This window comes from Corvus cornix, chromosome 1 (genome assembly GCF_000738735.6).
Source record: "Corvus cornix cornix isolate S_Up_H32 chromosome 1, ASM73873v5, whole genome shotgun sequence".
In the NCBI taxonomy this organism is placed as follows: Eukaryota; Metazoa; Chordata; class Aves; order Passeriformes; family Corvidae; genus Corvus; species Corvus cornix.
Window position 1 is genome coordinate 34,269,693 of NC_046332.1, and position 18,937 is coordinate 34,288,629.

The following is an 18,937-nucleotide window of genomic DNA, read 5'->3' on the forward strand; positions in this document are numbered from 1 at the left end:
CTGTAGCCCCTGAAACGAACATACAAATCAATGATGGGGTTCTCAAATACATGGCAGCCAGCATCTCTCTTAAACAAGAGGAACCACAGAAGTGCTTATGCTTGCCTTTCCTAATGGGCTGAATGCTGAAAGGCTTCCGTCTATCACAGAGGCTGCCACCTTTCTGTTGGTCGTGCAGCTTGCTCATGTTCCAAAAAGCCAATTTAACTAGAGAGACTTGGGAGAAAATTCTGATGCTTTCATGATCTCAGCACTGAAATTGGCTGTGTGAGCCTTTGCCAAAACCAGATGGTTTAAAATTCAGAAAATGTACCAGATGGTAGCAACATTTTTTTCCTGAAGCCTTTTCCTTTAGTTCAAAGCTAAAAGTAAGGGGAGGTGGCCAGTTTAAAGAGCAAGTTTTGGGCATTTCTTATGCTACATTAATAATTTGATTTTTGAAATGATTCTTTTTTTTTTTCTATGGTAGTGATGAGGAATCATGGTAGTTGGCAGTCCCTGAAGAATTTGCATTTTAACCGATTACAGATAAAAGGAGTGGGACTAATATAATGTAACTTTGTGACTAAAATGCAGCTATCTACCCCTAAGCTAGTCTCCTAAAAGTGAGGAAAACATAAGCATTTCTAGGCTGTGATTCATTTCATCCTAAAGTCAATGTCTAAAATAGAACAGAAGAATAAAAGAGCCTATATTTTCGTTGGTGACTCAAATGAAAAGGAGTTTCTTTGCCTAGTCCAGTTGTATCAATCTGTACTGTAAATGTCTGCACTGGGCCAGATGAGCTTCATGGAAAACACAGCATGAAGAAACAGCAGTATTTGGAAATCATGCTATAGAATTTGACAGGATGAACAACATAGGGGGGTCTTAAACCTGAAGCTGCCTTTCCACTAAGAAGAAAGAATTCTTTGCAAAAAACAATGGTATCTTTTTAGTAGAATTTTTTGTTACACTTGAAAGCTTTTTTAGTTTAAGCTATTAAGAAGATAGAAGCAATTGCAGTATTTTGCTATCTTTGTAAGAAATCAAGTATTTCATGACTCATCCCTGTATTAATTAACTACTGTAATAAATAACTACTGTAAATTCAACTCATGATTATGTCTGTATTGTAAACACCTTGGAAAGACCTTCTAAACCCACAAAAAGTAGCATACTAATGTAATTCATTAATCCATTATTAGATTAGACCTGGAAAACTTTGTGTTTTGTAATAAAAGTTTAGCAGTACAAGTATAGTTATCTTATTACTGAGACTTAAATAGTATTTTAAGCATATATTTGGCATGGTCATTCTTCCTACTCTGAGATTTTAGAAAGATTTCTCCTTTCCTTGTTTTATCTGGTAAGTGTGTTTCACTTTGCTACAAAGACACAATCCTGTCACTTTTTAGGAACACCTGAAAATGTAGTTATCAGTGGTCATTGCTGATATGCCACTGAAGGGGCATGTCCTGGGGCAGTTTTCGCTGATTTACACGATAATTAATTTTTCACAACAGAGAGATTTTATCATCTAGGGCCACTCTATAGGAACAAAAGTTCAACAACATGCAGTAACATCTGCCAAGAATAGTGGTAATGTAGGTTTCCTAGCAAAAGCAGAATTTTTAATTACCTGAGGATGAGAGATTGGTGTTTATGGACTGAAAAAATATTTACTTTTTATGTCCGCTTTTGCCTCAAACTCTGCCTGCAGATACTCCACATTATATAGCAGTGTGGACTGTATGAACTGCCTTCTATATCTACTGTCTGTTTTTAATCATAAAAGCCTGTAAAATCACTTCCACTGCATTTTACATGATGTCCCTTTGATCTAACTTAGCTGAGTGAAGTTCTTCAAACAGCCAGACTATGAAAGCGACCTGTAAGAAATTGACTTCATGCTCCAGACCCTTGGGAATCTTTTACATAAATATATGGGTTGACAGGGGAGGAGTAGGTCAACTGAAGTTTCGTGTAAGTCCCACAAAAGCAAATACAGCCTACTGCACCTGGGAAGGCATAACTCTCCAGTGGGACATGTATAGTTATAAGTACATAAATATCAGGTAATAAATACCTGATGGGAGGGAATGAAGATAAAGAAGCCAGAATTTTAACAGTAGGGCCCACTGACAGGGCAAGAAACAATGGACAACAAGCACATGGAATTTCATTTTATCATCAGGAAACTCTTTTATGGTAAGGGTTACTGGGCACAGGTAACTCAGATTGTGGAGTGTCCATCCTTGGAGATATTTAAAACCTGACTAAACATGTTCCTGGACAACATGTTCTAGTAAACTTGCTTCAGCAGAGAGGGTTTGACAACAGGATCTCAAGAGGTGCTTTCCAACCTTAATGACACTGTGATTCTTTAATTTGGCCTGAGCCAGCAGTGTACTCTGGCAGCACTGAAGACCAGCATAGAGGTGAGCAGAGATGCACAAAGAAAGGGCTGGAGGCTGGAGTCACATGTTGCAATAGGGAAAATTCCAGTTGGGTCTGAGGATGAAAAAGATCTCTTTAATGTAAGTGGTGATTCTGTGAGATTATGGAATCTCTCTTCTCCAAGAAGGTCAGAATTCATCTGGACAAAGTCCTAAGCTATATGATTGAACTTTCAAATGGGTCCTGCTTTGGGCAGGAGATTGGACTAGATGATCTCCGAAGGTCCCTTCCAGCCTGAATTGTTCTCTGAATCTGCAGATTACTCTTGTATATAAAACCTGTGTGTGAGACTGAAACAAAGGTGTTTAAGTTCCTGGGGTTTTCCTTTAGTGGAGAACAGTACTTCTGTTGACAGTAGGTGCAATGCATAGTGCAAGTTTGTATCACTTTATGACCCATATCTCTGCTTAAGAAATAGCAATAATTATCATAATAGCAATTAATTTAGACTACACTCATTTTAATAAAACATTCCCGTTTTTCAGAGACTTCCTGAACTTTCAAAATCAGAGCACCACAGACCACAGTGTATCTCAAGTTGGAAGGGACCCATAAGGATAATTGAGTCTAACTCCCTGCTTATCTCAGGACTACCTAAAACTAAACCATGTGACTGAGTGCATTGTCCAGATGCTCCTTGAGCTCTCTCAGGTGTGGTGCCACAACAGTTTCACTGGGGAGCCTCTTCAAGGGATGGACCACACTCTGAGTGAAGAATCTTTTCTTCATGTCTCGTCTGAACTTCCCCAGAGCAGCTTCATTCCTTTTCCTCGTGTCCTGTTGCTGGTCATCAGAGAGAGGCGATCAGCACCTCCTCCAGTGCTTTCCTCAAGGAAGTAATAACTGATATGTTTACATACTACTCTCCCTGAAATGCCCTGACTTGTAGAACTAGTGTAAGAACCATCACACTACACAAGTCAGATTTTAGAGGATATTTAGGTCAGTACAATAACTTCCCATCTTGCAAAAAAAAGCAATGTGGAATCTTTTATGAAGTCCATATAATATATAGAAAATAATTTCATATACAGTAAATAATATAAAACATATCATTCAGCAGAATTTAAAAAACTATTTTAGATTTAATTACCTAGCTAAATTTGAATACAATAACCTTAGAACTAAATGAACATTATTTTTTCTCTGAATGCTTCCTGCCATGTCTTTCTGAAGATTTGAGTTTCAAGTCAGTGATAGACAGAGAATATAAACCCTCTGAAAGTAGCAACCATTCCCACTGAGTTGAAGGAGAATTTCTCTCAACAGTTTGATCTTTTAAGACTTTTGATGCATAAAAAACTTCTGCTTCTATCTCATTAATGCCAGTTGTCCATGGGCAAACATCTACTTTTTAATAAAGAAGCTCTGAATTTAAACTTCTTTTCCTCTCTGGAAGAAAGAGAATTCCAGTAATTATGGCTCACTGCCTTTTTTTATTTGAGTTTGTGTCAGAGAAAAACAATACTGTGTTTGTTTCAATTGCCTACATAAAACAAAGAAGTTCAATATAATATTCAGTAGTTACTTCTGTTGACTTATTGATCATAAGTGAAATTCTGGCTTCTAAAAGGCAACACATTTAAACCATTCATCATTCTGTGCGAACAAGAGCTTATGGAACTAGCTTATGGATCTAGAAGCACAGTTTAGTGGCATAACTTGATTGGGGGAAAAAAACCAACTAAGAAAACAACGCAAAGCTTTCAGTTATGATCAAGTTTAAGAGAGCACAGACTCACAAAATATTAATACATTTTTAACAATAATAAATCAAAACTATTTTGAGTCGAGAATCACTCTTGCTGATTATAGTTTCTCACAGTCTAAATTTGATTTTATGGTAGAGATAGTTTTCTCAAAACTCGCTCTACAGGAATGAGAGGGTCATATGAGTTCCTTATGTATTGCTATGAAAAATGCACTTTTCCTTCTTGAAACGACAAGTTTGAAAATGAGAATTTTGAAAGGTCTTGGGATCTAAAAAAGTAAATAGAAGAATCTTGTATAGAACAAGAATTCAAATCTTACGTTTTGTACCAATCCGTTGGTCACAGGAATCTTACTGAACCTGTGATAGAAAAATCAGTTATTGCATATGTGACTGAATATGAATGAGTTAATTCACAGGACTGTGAGACAGGTTTGGACAGTCTTGAGATTGAATTTCAAGGGTTAATGTTGTACCAGAGGTTATTTTGGTATTTAAGCCCGAGCTGTGTGCTCAAGAGGGAAAAGATTGATGCAAGGGTTGAGTCCAAGGAAAGCAATTGGTTGTGCCTGGGAGGATGCACATTGCCCTGGTTAGCTGCCCAGACCTGTGTCTGTTTCATTCATTCTTTCTTCTAGGAAACTGATTTCCAGTCTCTTTCCATTTGTGAACCTATCAATTGTTTGTCCTTAAGAGTGTGGACATTTGTAAGGAGAACTCAAAGAGGTTGAGAAAATCAGATCGATTGAGAGTTAGCTTTGGCAGACTAATCAGAAACAGTGCTGGTACCCCCAGCTAGTGAATAACACAGGTTAAAAAGTACTTAAGGCTGTGCATTGTTCATCTTTCCTTAGTTAATGTATCTTTCCTTTTCTTTAATTACTGGTTGCTAGGAGGTTTAGCATCGTAAAGCTGCAGCACTTTTTAGGCATGCCGTGTTGCTCTAGCATCACCCTGTCAGTTTTCCCCACTGGATTTCCCCCTCACCCTCAGCTCTCAAAGTGATTTGGTGTGAGGAAAGGAGCATTATACACGTGCTAATGGCAGGAGACAAGAACCAATAACTTGCCCTCAGTCATCCAGTAAATCGGGGAGAAAGCCTGGAATAGAAGTGATGCCTTCTCTCATGTTTCTGTGCCTTAAAGGCTTCAGTTAAATGCCTACCAGCAAAGGCTTTAAGCAAATTAGATTGGTGTTCTCTTCAGTTGTCAACTAACCTGCTGCGATGTGTCAAAATTAAAAATTATAAATTATAAATTTACTATAAATTTAGCTAGGTATGTGTAGCAAGAGAGGAACTCTGAAGACCCTTTCTCATGGGTATTTGTGAATAAAAAATAAAAAAATTTAAAAAATTTAAAGAAAGGTAAAGATTGTGTTCTGATCAAAATTTTAAAAATAAGTCTGTGTTTCACTAAAATGAAATGGAGAGGAAAAATTATGATTTCACGCAATTAATTCAAAGCCTGAAAACTGGAATTAACAAACATTGGTATTGTGTGCAGTTTACTTGAGAAACTCAAAGGAAAGAAGAAACGGAGGAGAGGAAGCAGAAGTCAGTCCCCACCTGAGAGCTGGTTAGATAACAGACCCCCTTCAGTCCTTGCCCCACAGGGTGTGCTTTGCCTCTGAGGAAAAGTCTGAAGCCCAGATATTTCCAGCAGCAGCAGCAGGCATGCAGTCATTGCCCACTAGTGTCCATTTGTCGCTGTAGACTGCTTGCTAAAAAGTGAATTGAGAATGATGCTATGGGGCCTTTTCAGATTAACATGAAGAGCTCTTCCCAGGAGAGATCATGTTCTTTCTAAGTATGTCATGTGCCTCTAATACAGCTTGGGAACTGGCTTTATTCCACCATGCCTATATATCAAAACAGAAGTGTGTCTGTTCTGTGATTAGCTGCCTAAGTCCCTATTTGTTAACTTCTGATCTTGTGCTAAGCCTATCAGTACCAGGTCTATGCACGTTGCAATGGCACAGCTTGTTCAGGATGTTGTTATAATTACAGTGCTGCCACAAAACACTGATTCATATCTGCGCTGTTTACAGGCCTCTGACAATGCTATTAGTTCAGTACATAATTTAGCAGTAAGTTAATAAAGAGGCATTCACTCCACTAGGCAAAACATGCTTGCTTTGCAGACAATCATAAATTAGATCATGAGTTATTGACTGTTCACTCTGTCCTGGTTTGTGTTAGGAAGTTTGATCTTATTAACTCTGTTTGTCTGTGTAGCTGTGTGTATCATTTTTTGAGCTACTGAGGAATTGAAAAAAAATAATTACCATGGGTGATCTACATGAAAAAAGGCAGGTCATAAAATCCAAATCTGATTTTCATACATTATTTTCAAAGTTGAATGTGTCTTACCACAGCTCATGTTTTAAGTTAACGACTTATATGTCTTATCATTAATGGAATATTTGACCACTTAATTTTGTTCTCTGTTGCCTGAATCCTTCTTTCTCTCTTTTTCCTGTGTGAAGTTTGCATTCTTTGTTCAGTATTGCAGAATGCCACTGTCTCTCTGAGTTGGTTTATACGGTTTTATTTATCATTATTTATATTACACTTCTCCTATTTTGAAAATAAGGTGGTAGGCTGTAAAAATTCTTTTATGAGATGCAAGGAAAGTAAAATTATGTTTTAACAGCTGAACTGTCAGGCAAAGAGAATAGAATTTAATGAGTAATGAAAGGTACCTCTCTGGCTTGTGGTATTTGGAACTGATAAATTCTAGGAACCGCTTTATAGACATCGATGATGGACATTTTTATAGAAGTTTTCTTTTGTAACACAAAGCATCAGTACCTTCCCCTGTACATTTCTGAGCTCTTTTCCACTAATTGAATTCCACTGCTTGTGACTAACACTTAAGCAAGTTAGCATGATATTAGGACTCTAGCTTACATAATGCCCATTGTACTAGAGATTCCATGCCATGGTACTGAATTGGTTAACAGGTCTCTCTCCAAAGAGTTCCTTTATTACCCATCCTGCCTGAGTTACAGTCACCCCAGAGTGCTGCAGTAGCAGAACAGCACCATGCAGCTAAATCTAAGTGGTTATTTCATCAACATATTTGCACTGATACTGCAGTTATGGGTTTAAATAGCTCAGTGACAATTTATCTGGAGTAAGAAGCTTTCTGTGGTTGCATACCTTAGAAATCATCAGCTTTTGGTGGAGTCTAGTACTAGTCAAGGAAAAAATACTTCACATCTCTACCTATACTCAACAGGAATAACCCTTTGGGGTACTATTGAATTTTTCATTTCTTTCAATTTCCACGAAACCTGAAAATAAGATTTTAGATGAAAAAAGAAACTGACTTGAGTGACCATTAAAAAAAACTAAGTTCCTTTTAGGCAGCAAAGTTCTGATTTTAAAACATTTAAGAAAATAGTTGGTCAACTTTTTGTTTCTGACAGCCAAAACCACTAGTATATTGTGAGACAGTTCACGCTCTATCTAAACTTCTGGCTGTGGTTTGCATAAACAATTTGGACTTTCAGACTTTAGCCAAGCCATATTTCCGGACACTACGTCATCATTGTTGTTACACTCCTTACTCCGCTTTTACTGCAGCTGTTAGAGCAGGGGTTCGAAATTTATTTCCCCACAATATGTGAGTTTTAATATCAAACTTTCAAGATGTAGGAATACTTTGTTTCGGTGTGCTGCTCATGTCATGCCATCTTGTGTGTTACTCCGAATTGAAGCCACACAAACAACAGGCTTTGGGGTTTCCTCTGTGCGGCACCCGTTTGCACTCTACTCTGAGTTGCAGCTGCGTTGTATGCAGCCTAATGGTACTGATGCTCTGCAGCTGGTGGAGTTTCTTACTGAACTTGAACAACGTGTTTTCTCCTCCTCCATTCGTTTTACGGCTGCACCTATGTTGGGAATAGCTATTCCAATCACACCAAAGCAGGAGGGAGGGTTTTCTGCTTGTCGGTGCAAGTGCAGGTATGGCAGTGCTGCTTCGTTTTGTGCTCAACTTGCTTGGCCTGATCTTTGGCAACACTTTTCTTCTTTTGTGCTCAAGTTTCCCCATTTGTAAAATGGATACAGTGATCATTATCTTTGCCTCACGGGGGTTGTTGTGAAGCTAAAACGAGTTCATATTTGCAAAACCCTTTGAGAGCCCCAGATGAAAAGTACTTGTAAAAATCCTGAACCTGGGATTGCCTTCTGGGTTATCTGTTGTAACTGGTTTTCCTGCACAAACCTGAACGTGCTGCAGACAGTGCTGGTATCAGCTGGGAGGATTTTAACCTGGATTGAGGAACAGCTGAGCAGTTCAGTGCCTTCAGCAGGCAAAGCACACCTCGGTCCCAAGTCAGCACCTTGGCTGTCCCCTGTCTGGACTTGCCACAGCCTGGCCCAGGCCGCTGCCATTCCCTGGGCTCTGGACATTGCAGCCCCCATGGCGCTGGGGACAGACGGACGAGAGGGCTCCGAGGGTAAGTCGGGGCTGCAAAGCTGGAGCTGTCCCTGCCCTCTACCACACCTACAGCGCCTGGCCTGGGGCACTTTCCAGTACCTGCCAAGCAGCCCTGCAGCTGGGAGGAGTTTGGCTGCTTCCTGATGCCCTCATTCATCCCAAGCTTTACAGAGATTTGTTTTCTTTCCCTTTCCTTTATCCCAAACCCTTCCTCTTAACAACACCCCACAGCTACCTACACCTCCTTCTGCTCATCCTTCACCTCTCCACTGTTCCACTTGGGCCTCAGCTGTGGACGGGCAGACATGACTCCTTGTCCTGTGAGCAGCAGTTTTCCTTCTGGCCACCATTAGAGGCTGCCAGAGCTTCCCGGATCGAGCCGAGCCAGCAGCAGCGGCTGGATGCACTGGGAGTTCCAGCACTCGGTTGCTAGTGGGAATAGTTTCCGAAGGAAAGCATCGTTCATGGCAGTGGCAGGAGACGAGACACAGAGAGACTGAGGATAACTTGGGAGTTAGAGAACGGACGAAGGAATGGAAAAATGTGGTAAGAGCAAAGGATACTAAAACTGAGGATTGAGCTGGATGAGAAATACAGAGGGAGAAGAAATGCAGGGTGGGAGAATATTTTGGGAGAGAGGAATAGAAAAAGTAAATATTAGTTCCTATAGATCTTGCAAGAGGTTAATAAAGAAAATTTGATGCAAGTTTGACCCTTTTAAGGGAAGGTTTATGGAGCCCCTTCCAGTCCCAGCATCCTGCCCACCCTTTGCATGCCCCCTCCCCTTCCTGCCCTGTCCGTGCTTCCCTGTCTGCTTCTTCAGCCAACAATTTCTGCCATGAACTCGCCATCGAACATAGACATTTAAACACAGCTGTGGGCTGGCCGGGGCTGCTGGCTGGGCAGTGTCTGACTGGGCATTTGGGCAGTGGCTGCCAGCTGGGCAGCCTCTGCAGGTGTTACCTGGCCGAGCTGCTGGCCTGAGTTTCCTTGCACCCGTGTCTGTGCCACACTGCTGCAAATCTTTTGCTTTTAGTGAAGTCCTACTTCATTTCCAGTAAGTTAAGGTGGGAATCAGGTCTGCTAAGTGCAAAATGGTCTTCTATGTTTGGAAAATTGTTTTGATTTGTCTTTTATACTTGTGTGTCTGGCTCATTTCCAACCCAGCAGCTTTACCTTGACGTATGTTTGTGTATTGCAGTCCCAAACTCTGTTTGAAGAGGATGCTAATTATGCAGAGGACATTTTAAAAGGAATAATGTGGGAAGTGTAAGATCATAAATGCTGTACAAAATTACCACAGGTGTGGCTTACCTAGCAAGAGAGTTAATTTGCCTTGAGTTATTCTGGCCAAGCAATAACTGAGAGCTTGATGGCACAGAAAATCATTTCATTATAAATGATTTAGAACATCTGTATCTCCAAAATCATTATAAAGTGACAGGATATCATTCTGCTTTCAGGATGTTTATGATAAAGGAAAACAAATGATGAAAGAAGAGGTCCTTCTGTTGTAGATGTACTTAAACTTGACTTTTATTCTAGAAGTTTATCCTTGAATCTGTGTGTAAATTGAATGGGTGTCAGCTGTTCCTCCCTCAAGCCCATATAGCTACGCCCTGTGAGATGAGCTACCATGAGTTAGTAACTACTCCCCTTGCTCAAAGTGTGCATAAGGAGATGCAGCTCTTCTGGGAGGCATCTCACCCAGTGGGCTTTTGCTTCTCACTCTGCGTGGGGTTTGTATGTGAAACATTTTTAACCTCTCTGATTTTTATCAGGCACAGAAAGAATGGCACTTCTTGTAGTGTTGGTGTTGGCTCAGCCATCAAGTAGATACATGAGAAATTTTAGCTGTGGGGTTTGGTTTGGTGGTTTTTTTTTTTTTTGGTTTTTTTTTTTTTTTTTTTTTTTTTGGTTTTTTTTTTTTCCCCAAAGGTGAGAATTTAGAGAATTACGTTTGGAGCTGATTTAGAATTTACTGCCATTTTGAGATATTATTGACCAAATTGCATTCTGTCTTTATGAGTAGATTTGAAATAATACCAAGTCAATATTGGGCCAACTTTCAAAGTTAATATTGATTTGGAAATCAATAATGTGACACTATTATTATAATCATTTTCACAGGAATTATTATTATTTGAAGCTGAAGTTTCTTAAATTACATGAATGCTCATTGAATGGTATTAGTTTTGACATTCTAGTAACAAATTCATTCCTACAGCTAAAATTTGACTTAATAAAATAACCAGGTTATTTTGGAAATCAATAATTTAAAATACAAATACTTAGTGCATTTGGCAGTAGTACATTTTTAAAAGTTTTCAGTGCATGTGTCAACATCTTTAAATTACACTGTTTCTTTATTTGGCTTGTAATAATTTAAATAACCTATTTTTTAAGTCTCCCTTGCCCTTGTGATCATTTCTCAATGGAGTACTCGGCTGCATCACTGCATAAATTTTGCTATCTACAAATTCCAGGTCTAAAAAGTCTTAGGAACATTATACTGAAGCTGAGCAAACATTTTTTTGATACAAAATTATGTCCAAATTGCTTTTAAGTGCTAAAGGGAAAGAGTAAATCAAGGCTGCCTTCATTCACAAAAGTAGTGGCAAAATTACCTTCCAAGGAAACCCACATTCACTGTCCTTTTCTCTGTGGGGAGCATGAGGCTTCAGCTTCCAGAGTAGTCAGACCAATAAACTGAAGGGGCTGTGAAATCAGTGTATTTTATTCTTTCCCCTCAAGGTTTTTTCACTTCCTCAAAGACAAGTAAAGGTTACTTGGGCCAGAGCAACCTTGCAGTGAGCATGGTGTTTTGAAAGCCAGGTAGAGGCTGTGGACCAGGGTCTCCTCTTTATGGATGCGCTGAGCACTGCTTAGCAGCAATCTTACATGGACCTGCATACATTGTTATGGTTGTTAGAGTTCATTACATAGAATCATTGAATGGTTTGGGTAAGAAGATCCAAAGATCATCTAGTTCCAACCCCCTGCCATGGGCACAGACACCAGCTGGCTCAGAGTTCCATCCAGCCTGGCCTTGAACACTTCCAGGGATGTGGCATTCGCAGCTTCTTTGGGCAACCTGCGCCTCACCATCCTTACAGTAAAGAATTTCTTCTCAATATCTAACCGAAATCTACCCTCTTTCAGTGTAAAGCCATTACCCCTGGCCTGTCACTATGTGCTCTTGTGAATTTCTGTAATGTATGTAAAATTTCATCAAGTCAAAGCAACAGGCAGAATTTCTGCCATCTTGCTCTTGAGGATGTTCCCCTGAGTAATGGGGAGACTAAGATTGCAATTTAAGGAGAGCATTATGTTATACAGAATGCAACAGGTTCAGTGATGGAAACAGAGGCAATAAAATTGTTTTTCTGAGAGATTACATTGGAGACAGCAGATTGTTGTTTTGATTTTTGTTTCTCTGACTGCCTAATCTTTTAGTTTATTCAATTTTGTTTTCATTCAGAGTTTATTAGATTTAATTTTTTTTTTTTGGCTTGACTGGAAAATTTGTTCAACATAAACCAATGTCATTTTTGTCAAGAAAAAAGCATCATGAAAACAACTTTGACCTTAACTTTCCATTTTATTTCAGATTTCAGTTGTAAATCTGTAGGTGTTACAGCCAAGAGGCATTCAGATATATAGAAAGATGGGTGGATTTTAATCTCTGAAATTAAATTAGCATTACCAGTAGTTCGGCTCTACGCCTTTGGCTTGAAGAGCTTGTCTAGCAAGGCATTTTAGGATGAAAAATCAGGTGTCATATGTAGAAGATTATGATGACCTATGATTATGAGAACCTATGTTTGCTCTCCTAACAAAAGGATTTGGGGACGTCAAATGAAACTAATAAGCAGCAGGTTGAAATAACCACAAGGAGAATTTTTTTAAGTGGTAGCAAAGCTGTGAGATTCGTTGATAAAAAAACACTGGGGATGTTGAGTTTACGTGAGTTTTGAAAACTGTTAAATTTGTGTAAGAAAAATTTTTCCAGAGATATTAAGTGGAAAAAAGAAAAAAGTATTTTTGGCTCAGGAAAGTCCAGCAGCTGAAAATGTATTCTGGGCAAGAGTTGTGTTAATATTTTTCCTTTAACATCTGCTAAAGGCCACTGTTGGAAAGAACCCCCAGGCTAGATGGACCCCTGGTCTGGTTTATCACTTCATATAGCTTTTAACATTTGGACGAGCAAACACCTTACTCCACACATTTTAGCTCCGAGCTTCCCTATAGCGGGATCATTCTGACCACAGGGGCAGCACTGTTTCCATTAGGCCAAGGCTGGATCTCTGTGTGAGCCACTGGGTCCTTGGTAGGGATGTGGTCAGGAGGTCCAGCAGGGCAGCTCCAGTGCAGGTCTCCTTGCTGGCTGTCTTGCCTTGCTGCCTCGGTCTGTGCCTGCAGCAATCCTGCTGCCAGCAGCCAAGGTTTTAATCTGTTGCACAGGATTTTGCACTGAAGGTATGCGACTGCTATCTTTTCTATTTCTGTTCCTGTTGGGAGCCACTAATGGTCCTCTCTTGAAATCAATCACTGCATGTCACGATGTGCAGGAGCTCAAGGTAGTGCTAAATGAGCTCAGCATTGAAGAGCTGCATTAATATGGCCATTTACCTGTGGTAATTGGCTGTAGATGTATAGAAGGTATTGATCCAGCTGGATTTCTACTCTAGAGCTACTCTGTCAGTGTTTGAGCTGGTTTGGATGTCTCTGCATGGGATTTCACTGTGCCAATTTTGATGTAAAATGAGGTGTCTTTGGGGTCAGTTTCTAGATATTAGCTTAGGGAATATTTTCAGCCAGGAGGTGTGTATCTTTATATATATATATATATATATACACTCCCAAAAACTGACACCCTGTGATAAAGACATTCCACCATTCCACCTAAAAGGACAAAAGGATCTCTTTGGGGTGGCAGAAAGGCTCAGAGAGAGCCCCAGCTTTGCCCAGGAAGTTCTCAGAAACAGTAGAACGCAGAAAGGATCCAAAGTCCTTTAAACAGTGAATAAACTGCTTTTTAGCCAAGTTTGTGTCTGGAGTGAAGTCTTACAGCTGAGTTTAAGGCCTTTAAGAAAAAAAGAAGATTAAAAAAAGGAAATGCTGATGCATCCTCTATTGAAACTGTGTGAATAGGAGCATATTCAAGCTTCTAAATATATTTTCTCCTAAGAGTCTAAAGGCTGTAGGGACTTTTCCATTCCTAATTATATAGTGCACTATGCCGTCTGTTTCTGACTTACAACTTCAAAAATAGAATTTAGAGTCATAAATGAAACACAAGGAGATGGATAAAGAGACGCTGTATATGATAAGGAAGTGCTCTGCTAATATTTTTACTGATGTTGTAGCCAGTCACTTGGGTTTTAAATTCAATGACTGTTATGCAAACCCTTTAATACACTGGTGTTTCATTAAGAGGCTGTTTAAAAAAAAAAAAAAATCTGTGGGTAACTAAAGCAGCAGCAAAGGACAATCAATGTAAATGTCTTATGACAGTTCTGTGGCTGTGCTGGTTGTGTCTCAGGTCTCAGCAAGGTCATGTCTCTAACAGGGTATGGAAACAGTCATTTCAGGCAATAACACATTCTGAAATTCAGAAGTATTTCCTGAAATCTGACTTATTCCCTGACAATTCAAGCTCCGGTCTCTGTTCTTGAACTGAAATAAAGCTTAAAGTCCGCTGGTGGGACACCTGCAGATCACGGTGGTAGGACCTATAACCCCCCTGGATGTGATCTGAAATTCTTGACTGCATTACAGTAGGCACTTTTGCCTCCAAAACCATCACTGGTCTCCTGGTAAACAAAGGAGGAATTTCATTTGTCCTTTTTTATTTCTCATGCAGACTTTGGGAGGACAAGAAGTAGGATGGAGTGCTAGCATGTCCCTGGGTGTGGGAATGTGAAAAGTGACTGGGACTGCAAGGATCTAGAGGGAGTGAGCTGGATCCACACGGGCAGGCTTTTGCTGATGCTCTTCCACGTCTTTCACCTTCTGCCATTTAGGCAGGAATACCCTAGAGATCGCTTTCACTTGGAAGGATAAGTGGCTATTTTCTATGCCCAAAATACTGAAAAAAATCAAAGGAATGAGCTGTGGGGGTGACCAACACAATTTCAGGTCCCCCTCCACAACCTTATGGGGTTTGGAGGTTGTGGGCTGAAGGCAGGTGGTGTGCTATAAAACAAACTGGGTTTCCATCATGTTGTAGTAAAATCTGCACACATATTTAAATGAGAAACATTTTATAAGATTTTTTTTCAGTTTTTGGGATGGTAATCTTTCCAGTTGCTGATACGAGTTGTGAGGCTGCAGAAGCACTGCACTAGACTTGAGCAAGCACACCCTGCTTTTCAGCAAAACTTGTTAGCTCAGCCATCCACCAGCCTTTGGGCTCCCGGGGCCAACACGCTGAAACTGGTTTGCTAGTACAGGGGGAGAAACCATCTGCCTGGGTGTACCTCCTTAGGGAAATGCTGTGCAAGAGTTTAGTTCCTGTCTTTGCTCACACACATACACACAGACACACACAGAGCTGCCTTTGTGCATGGTTGAGGTGCTTGCCTTTCAACTCTCACTTCTGAAGACTTGTTGCAAGGGTGAGTGGAGCCAGGAATAGGCAGGGAACTGCTTTGTTTGGTTATCCAATGTTTATGCTGAGTATGCCTGGGGGCTGCAATGAGGGCTGGTCCCTGTTTGAGATGAGCCAAGAAGGTGTAGAACTCTCCTCTGGAAAGCTTATTTAGACTGTAAACAGGAGACAAAGGAAGCGGTATGCAGCTGAGGTTTTAATCCTACATTTGTAGACTATGAGAAAAGAACCTGGTGGAGGTTGCGCATGAAGAGTTGGGATGGCACCAGGCCAGCATTATTGGGGAAAAGCTTGTATTTTATTGAATTTGTTTCATTGCAATAGATTAATGCCATTGATTCAGAGGCTTGAAGGATGATGCTTTTCTCTCAGAAATGAAACACTGTGGGTTTAGTCCTTATTTATTTTCCTCAGAACTAAAGATAATTCTGTTCTTGCTAGAAGCATAGGTTAGATTCAATACTTCAGTTAGTGCCTTCATGTTAAATACAGCTGGGTCGCCATTTTATTGCACCAATATTTGCACGTATTTTAAAATCAAAATCAATCCTGGGATTTCAAATTTTTATTAAGTTCAGTTCTAATTCTGCTGTGTCATTGGTAAGTTACAATACCCCCCCACTCATAACCTTTATCAAGTAGTATTTTCAGTAGTTACCATGAGATATTTGGAAGTTCATTATAAATCACATACATGTCAAATTTTGAGTTAGGACTGGCTGTTACCTTCATCTGACATTTTTATAAGCACTAGTTCCCCTCCAGCTTCCAGAAACAGACAGGAATTTTCTTTCACTGGTAAGTTTTATCTCTTTATTTTTGAAATAGAAATAGTTTTACACTACTTTATAATATCAGGAAGGGGTCTGAGAGTATACATGAATTTGCTACAGAAATTGGATCATGTCTCTAAGGATCATTATACACAAGGAAACTACGCCCTAAGGTGCATATATGTCATGGCCATTTAATGTTAGCTCTGTAGTCTATGATTTTAAAGACAAATCTGAAGACTGCTGTAGTAAATGTGATATCTTTTATTCTGAATTCTTAGTGGAAATTAAAAAAAAAAAAATATTATTCCTCTTGGAAGGAAGTTATATGAACCAGTATCAATATGTACATTTTTTTACCCCATGTGCTGTAAATTCTAGTTATTATGGGATAGGAAGGGTGTGTATAGAATTCTAAAAAAAAGGCAAAGAGGGGGAGAGTTAGCCTTCTCTAACTAATGGACGATATTTATTCTCTTAAGGTCACATAATGTAATTATAATTATTTTCTTGAAGAAACGGTACTAATTCTTTCAGCTTGCCACTGAGAATCTTGTGTTCTTGCTTAAAGTGCTGTGCTCTTGTGAGTTCTGGAAGAAAGAAAATATCAACAGTTTTGCAGGGAAACTTTGGCTATAAAGGTTCGACACAGCAGGAATAAAGAGAAAGTTCAGTGTTTCTTTGTCTTACTCTTGTAGCCTGTGTGATATCTCAATAGTGATATATGGAGGTATATATCTACCTGATATATTCCATAGCTTTGCGCTCATTCTCCCATAATACCTATTTTTACCTTGATTTTTATGCTCTGACTAAAGAATAAATAAAGTCCATATCAATTTGAGTTTTTCTGAGGTGGCAACTGAAAAAAACCAGCTTTGGTTAGAAAGAATCTATTAATGTTGGCCATTCTGCAGTGGAAGGCATGGTAATTCTACTTTTGAAAAGCAGGGTTGTCCTATTAATACCAGTTAGCCTGGAGGTGGCTGGATGATTACTAAGACCTGTGGATTACTGCAGGAGTCAGTGCCATGATGTTGATCCACGGAGTACAGATTATTCCCTTGTTCTTGAGTCTATAGTTGGTTCCAGCTATCTTTGTTATGGAGCTGCAAGTGGGCTAATGTGTGTTGGCAGGACCATTTGGTCTTCTGGGGCTCTTAGCTGCCACACTGTGCTGCTTTGGGTTTCCCTTCAGGGCACCATATTGCACAGAACAAGGGAACAGAATGATCATTACCAGTTGTCACCTACTATATATCCAGTAAGTGCCTAAGGATTTTACTCGTCTTGTTTACTTAAAAGTTGACGGAAGCGTTTATCAGCTTCTCAAGTATGTCTGCACAGTTTCTTGAAAACAGTAAAAATCAAACTCACATGAATACAGTGAAATTTAAGGCCTTAAAAATAGGTTTTTTTCCTTAATACAAGCCCTTATTTGCTTTGAAGATAGCGACAACTATCAGTAACCTGAGTCCCTGACTTTCTCCCTTAACAACAAAGGATGTCTCATATTTCTTCCATTAGTTGTAACTGTTTTGGATGTGTTCTATATTTAACTATCTGGGGTCCTTCATATCAGATTTATACTACAAAAGTCTGGTAGAATATGTTCATTGTGTTAAAGAACTTAGATGAGCTAGTGTGCCATATGAAAAGCTCCATAACTCATTCTAATTTATTACCTAATTTGGGGATTCTACAGACTTAAATAAATCTAAGTGTGTGCATAATATTTGAGAGCAGCCCTGAGAAGAACGACTTGGGGTATTGATGGATGAGAAGCTCAACATGACCTGGCAATGTGCACTGGCAGCCCAAAAAGCCAAACCTGTCCTGGGCTGCATTCAAAGCAGCATGGGCAGCAGGGCAAGGATTCTTCCCCTCTACTCTGCCCTTGTGAGGCCCCACCTGGAGCACTGCATCCACCTCTGGGGGCTTCTAAGGAAAGGCTTATTGGAGCAAGTACAGAGAAGGGCCATAAAGATGCATGAGGTCCCTCCCAACCCAAACCTTTCTCTGATTATATGACAATACAACTACTGTATGTATTGGTGAAACTGCTAGGATCTCTTCCGTTGGACTTGTATTGTGCTATCTTGGATTATGAGGCAGATCTTCTCCTTGGCATAGAGGTCTGTAAGGATCTGAAACTAACTTACAGGTATAGTGCATATCCACCAATAAATGGGAAAAGAAATCACAAAAATAAAATTTTGTCATATGCTTGTCATGTGAATATAAAGCCAGGAAAACACACTGGGGAGTTGTTTGCAAGGGCAGAATAATTTTATCCCTAAGGGATAAGACCATGCACTTAATAATCTGAAAGGATTTTCTCAAACTGGGTTTCCTGACGTCTTTTGCTTTTATCCTTTTAGGTTTATATGGTTGCAGCATGTAAGTTCTTCAATATTGTATTTATTTATTGAAAATGAAAAATTAATGTCCTTATGAGGGAGAAAAAAGCCTACAGGTGTGGAAAGGCATAGAATCATAGTAGCATAGTTTGTTTTGGGTTGGAAGGGACCTTAAAGATCCTTTAGTTCCATCATTCCCAGCCTTGGGCAGTGACACTTCCCATTAGACCAGGTTGCTTAAAGCCCCTCCCAACCATGAAAACTTCCACTTTTGGAGCATACCACCAAACCCAACCATTGAATGACATCTGGAAACCTTGTGTTATAGTACTTTTTCTCAGAAGGGGAGTATCGACTTTGTGTCCTTTCCAAGTTTGGCCAGTTTCAAATGACTGCATTTTTTGTCGTATTGATTTGGCTTCATTTTAAACAAAATCAGCAGCACAAGAGCATGATAAAAACCATTGTAAATTCGCAGAATTCTGATAAACTTAGGTAAAGCTTCATTCTCCCTCCGTGTACTAAGACTCCCGATCAATACTCAGATCAAGCGATCTTTCGCTGTAAAGAGTAACATTTGATAGTTGATTTTT

The 18,937-nt window shown here is 39.6% G+C and overlaps 1 protein-coding gene across 28 annotated transcripts in view; it reads left to right on the plus strand.

Annotated features, from left to right (window-relative positions):
- The window catches only part of DLG2 (discs large MAGUK scaffold protein 2), a 1,001,253-nt gene that overhangs the window by 671,032 nt on the left and 311,284 nt on the right, over positions 1-18,937 (plus strand). Inside the window, exon 1 of one of the 28 annotated variants that reach the window (XM_020584349.2) lies at positions 8,594-8,617. The exons of 26 other annotated variants lie outside the window; for them this stretch is intronic. Coding sequence is in view for 1 of the 2 variants with exons in the window: in XM_020584348.2 (XP_020439937.1) it covers positions 9,140-9,144 (5 nt within the window). In the remaining variant the exon portion in view is untranslated. Of the gene's footprint in view, positions 1-8,593; positions 8,618-8,774; positions 9,145-18,937 lie in introns of those variants that run through there. One more of the 28 variants, XM_020584348.2, reaches the window with a different exon arrangement.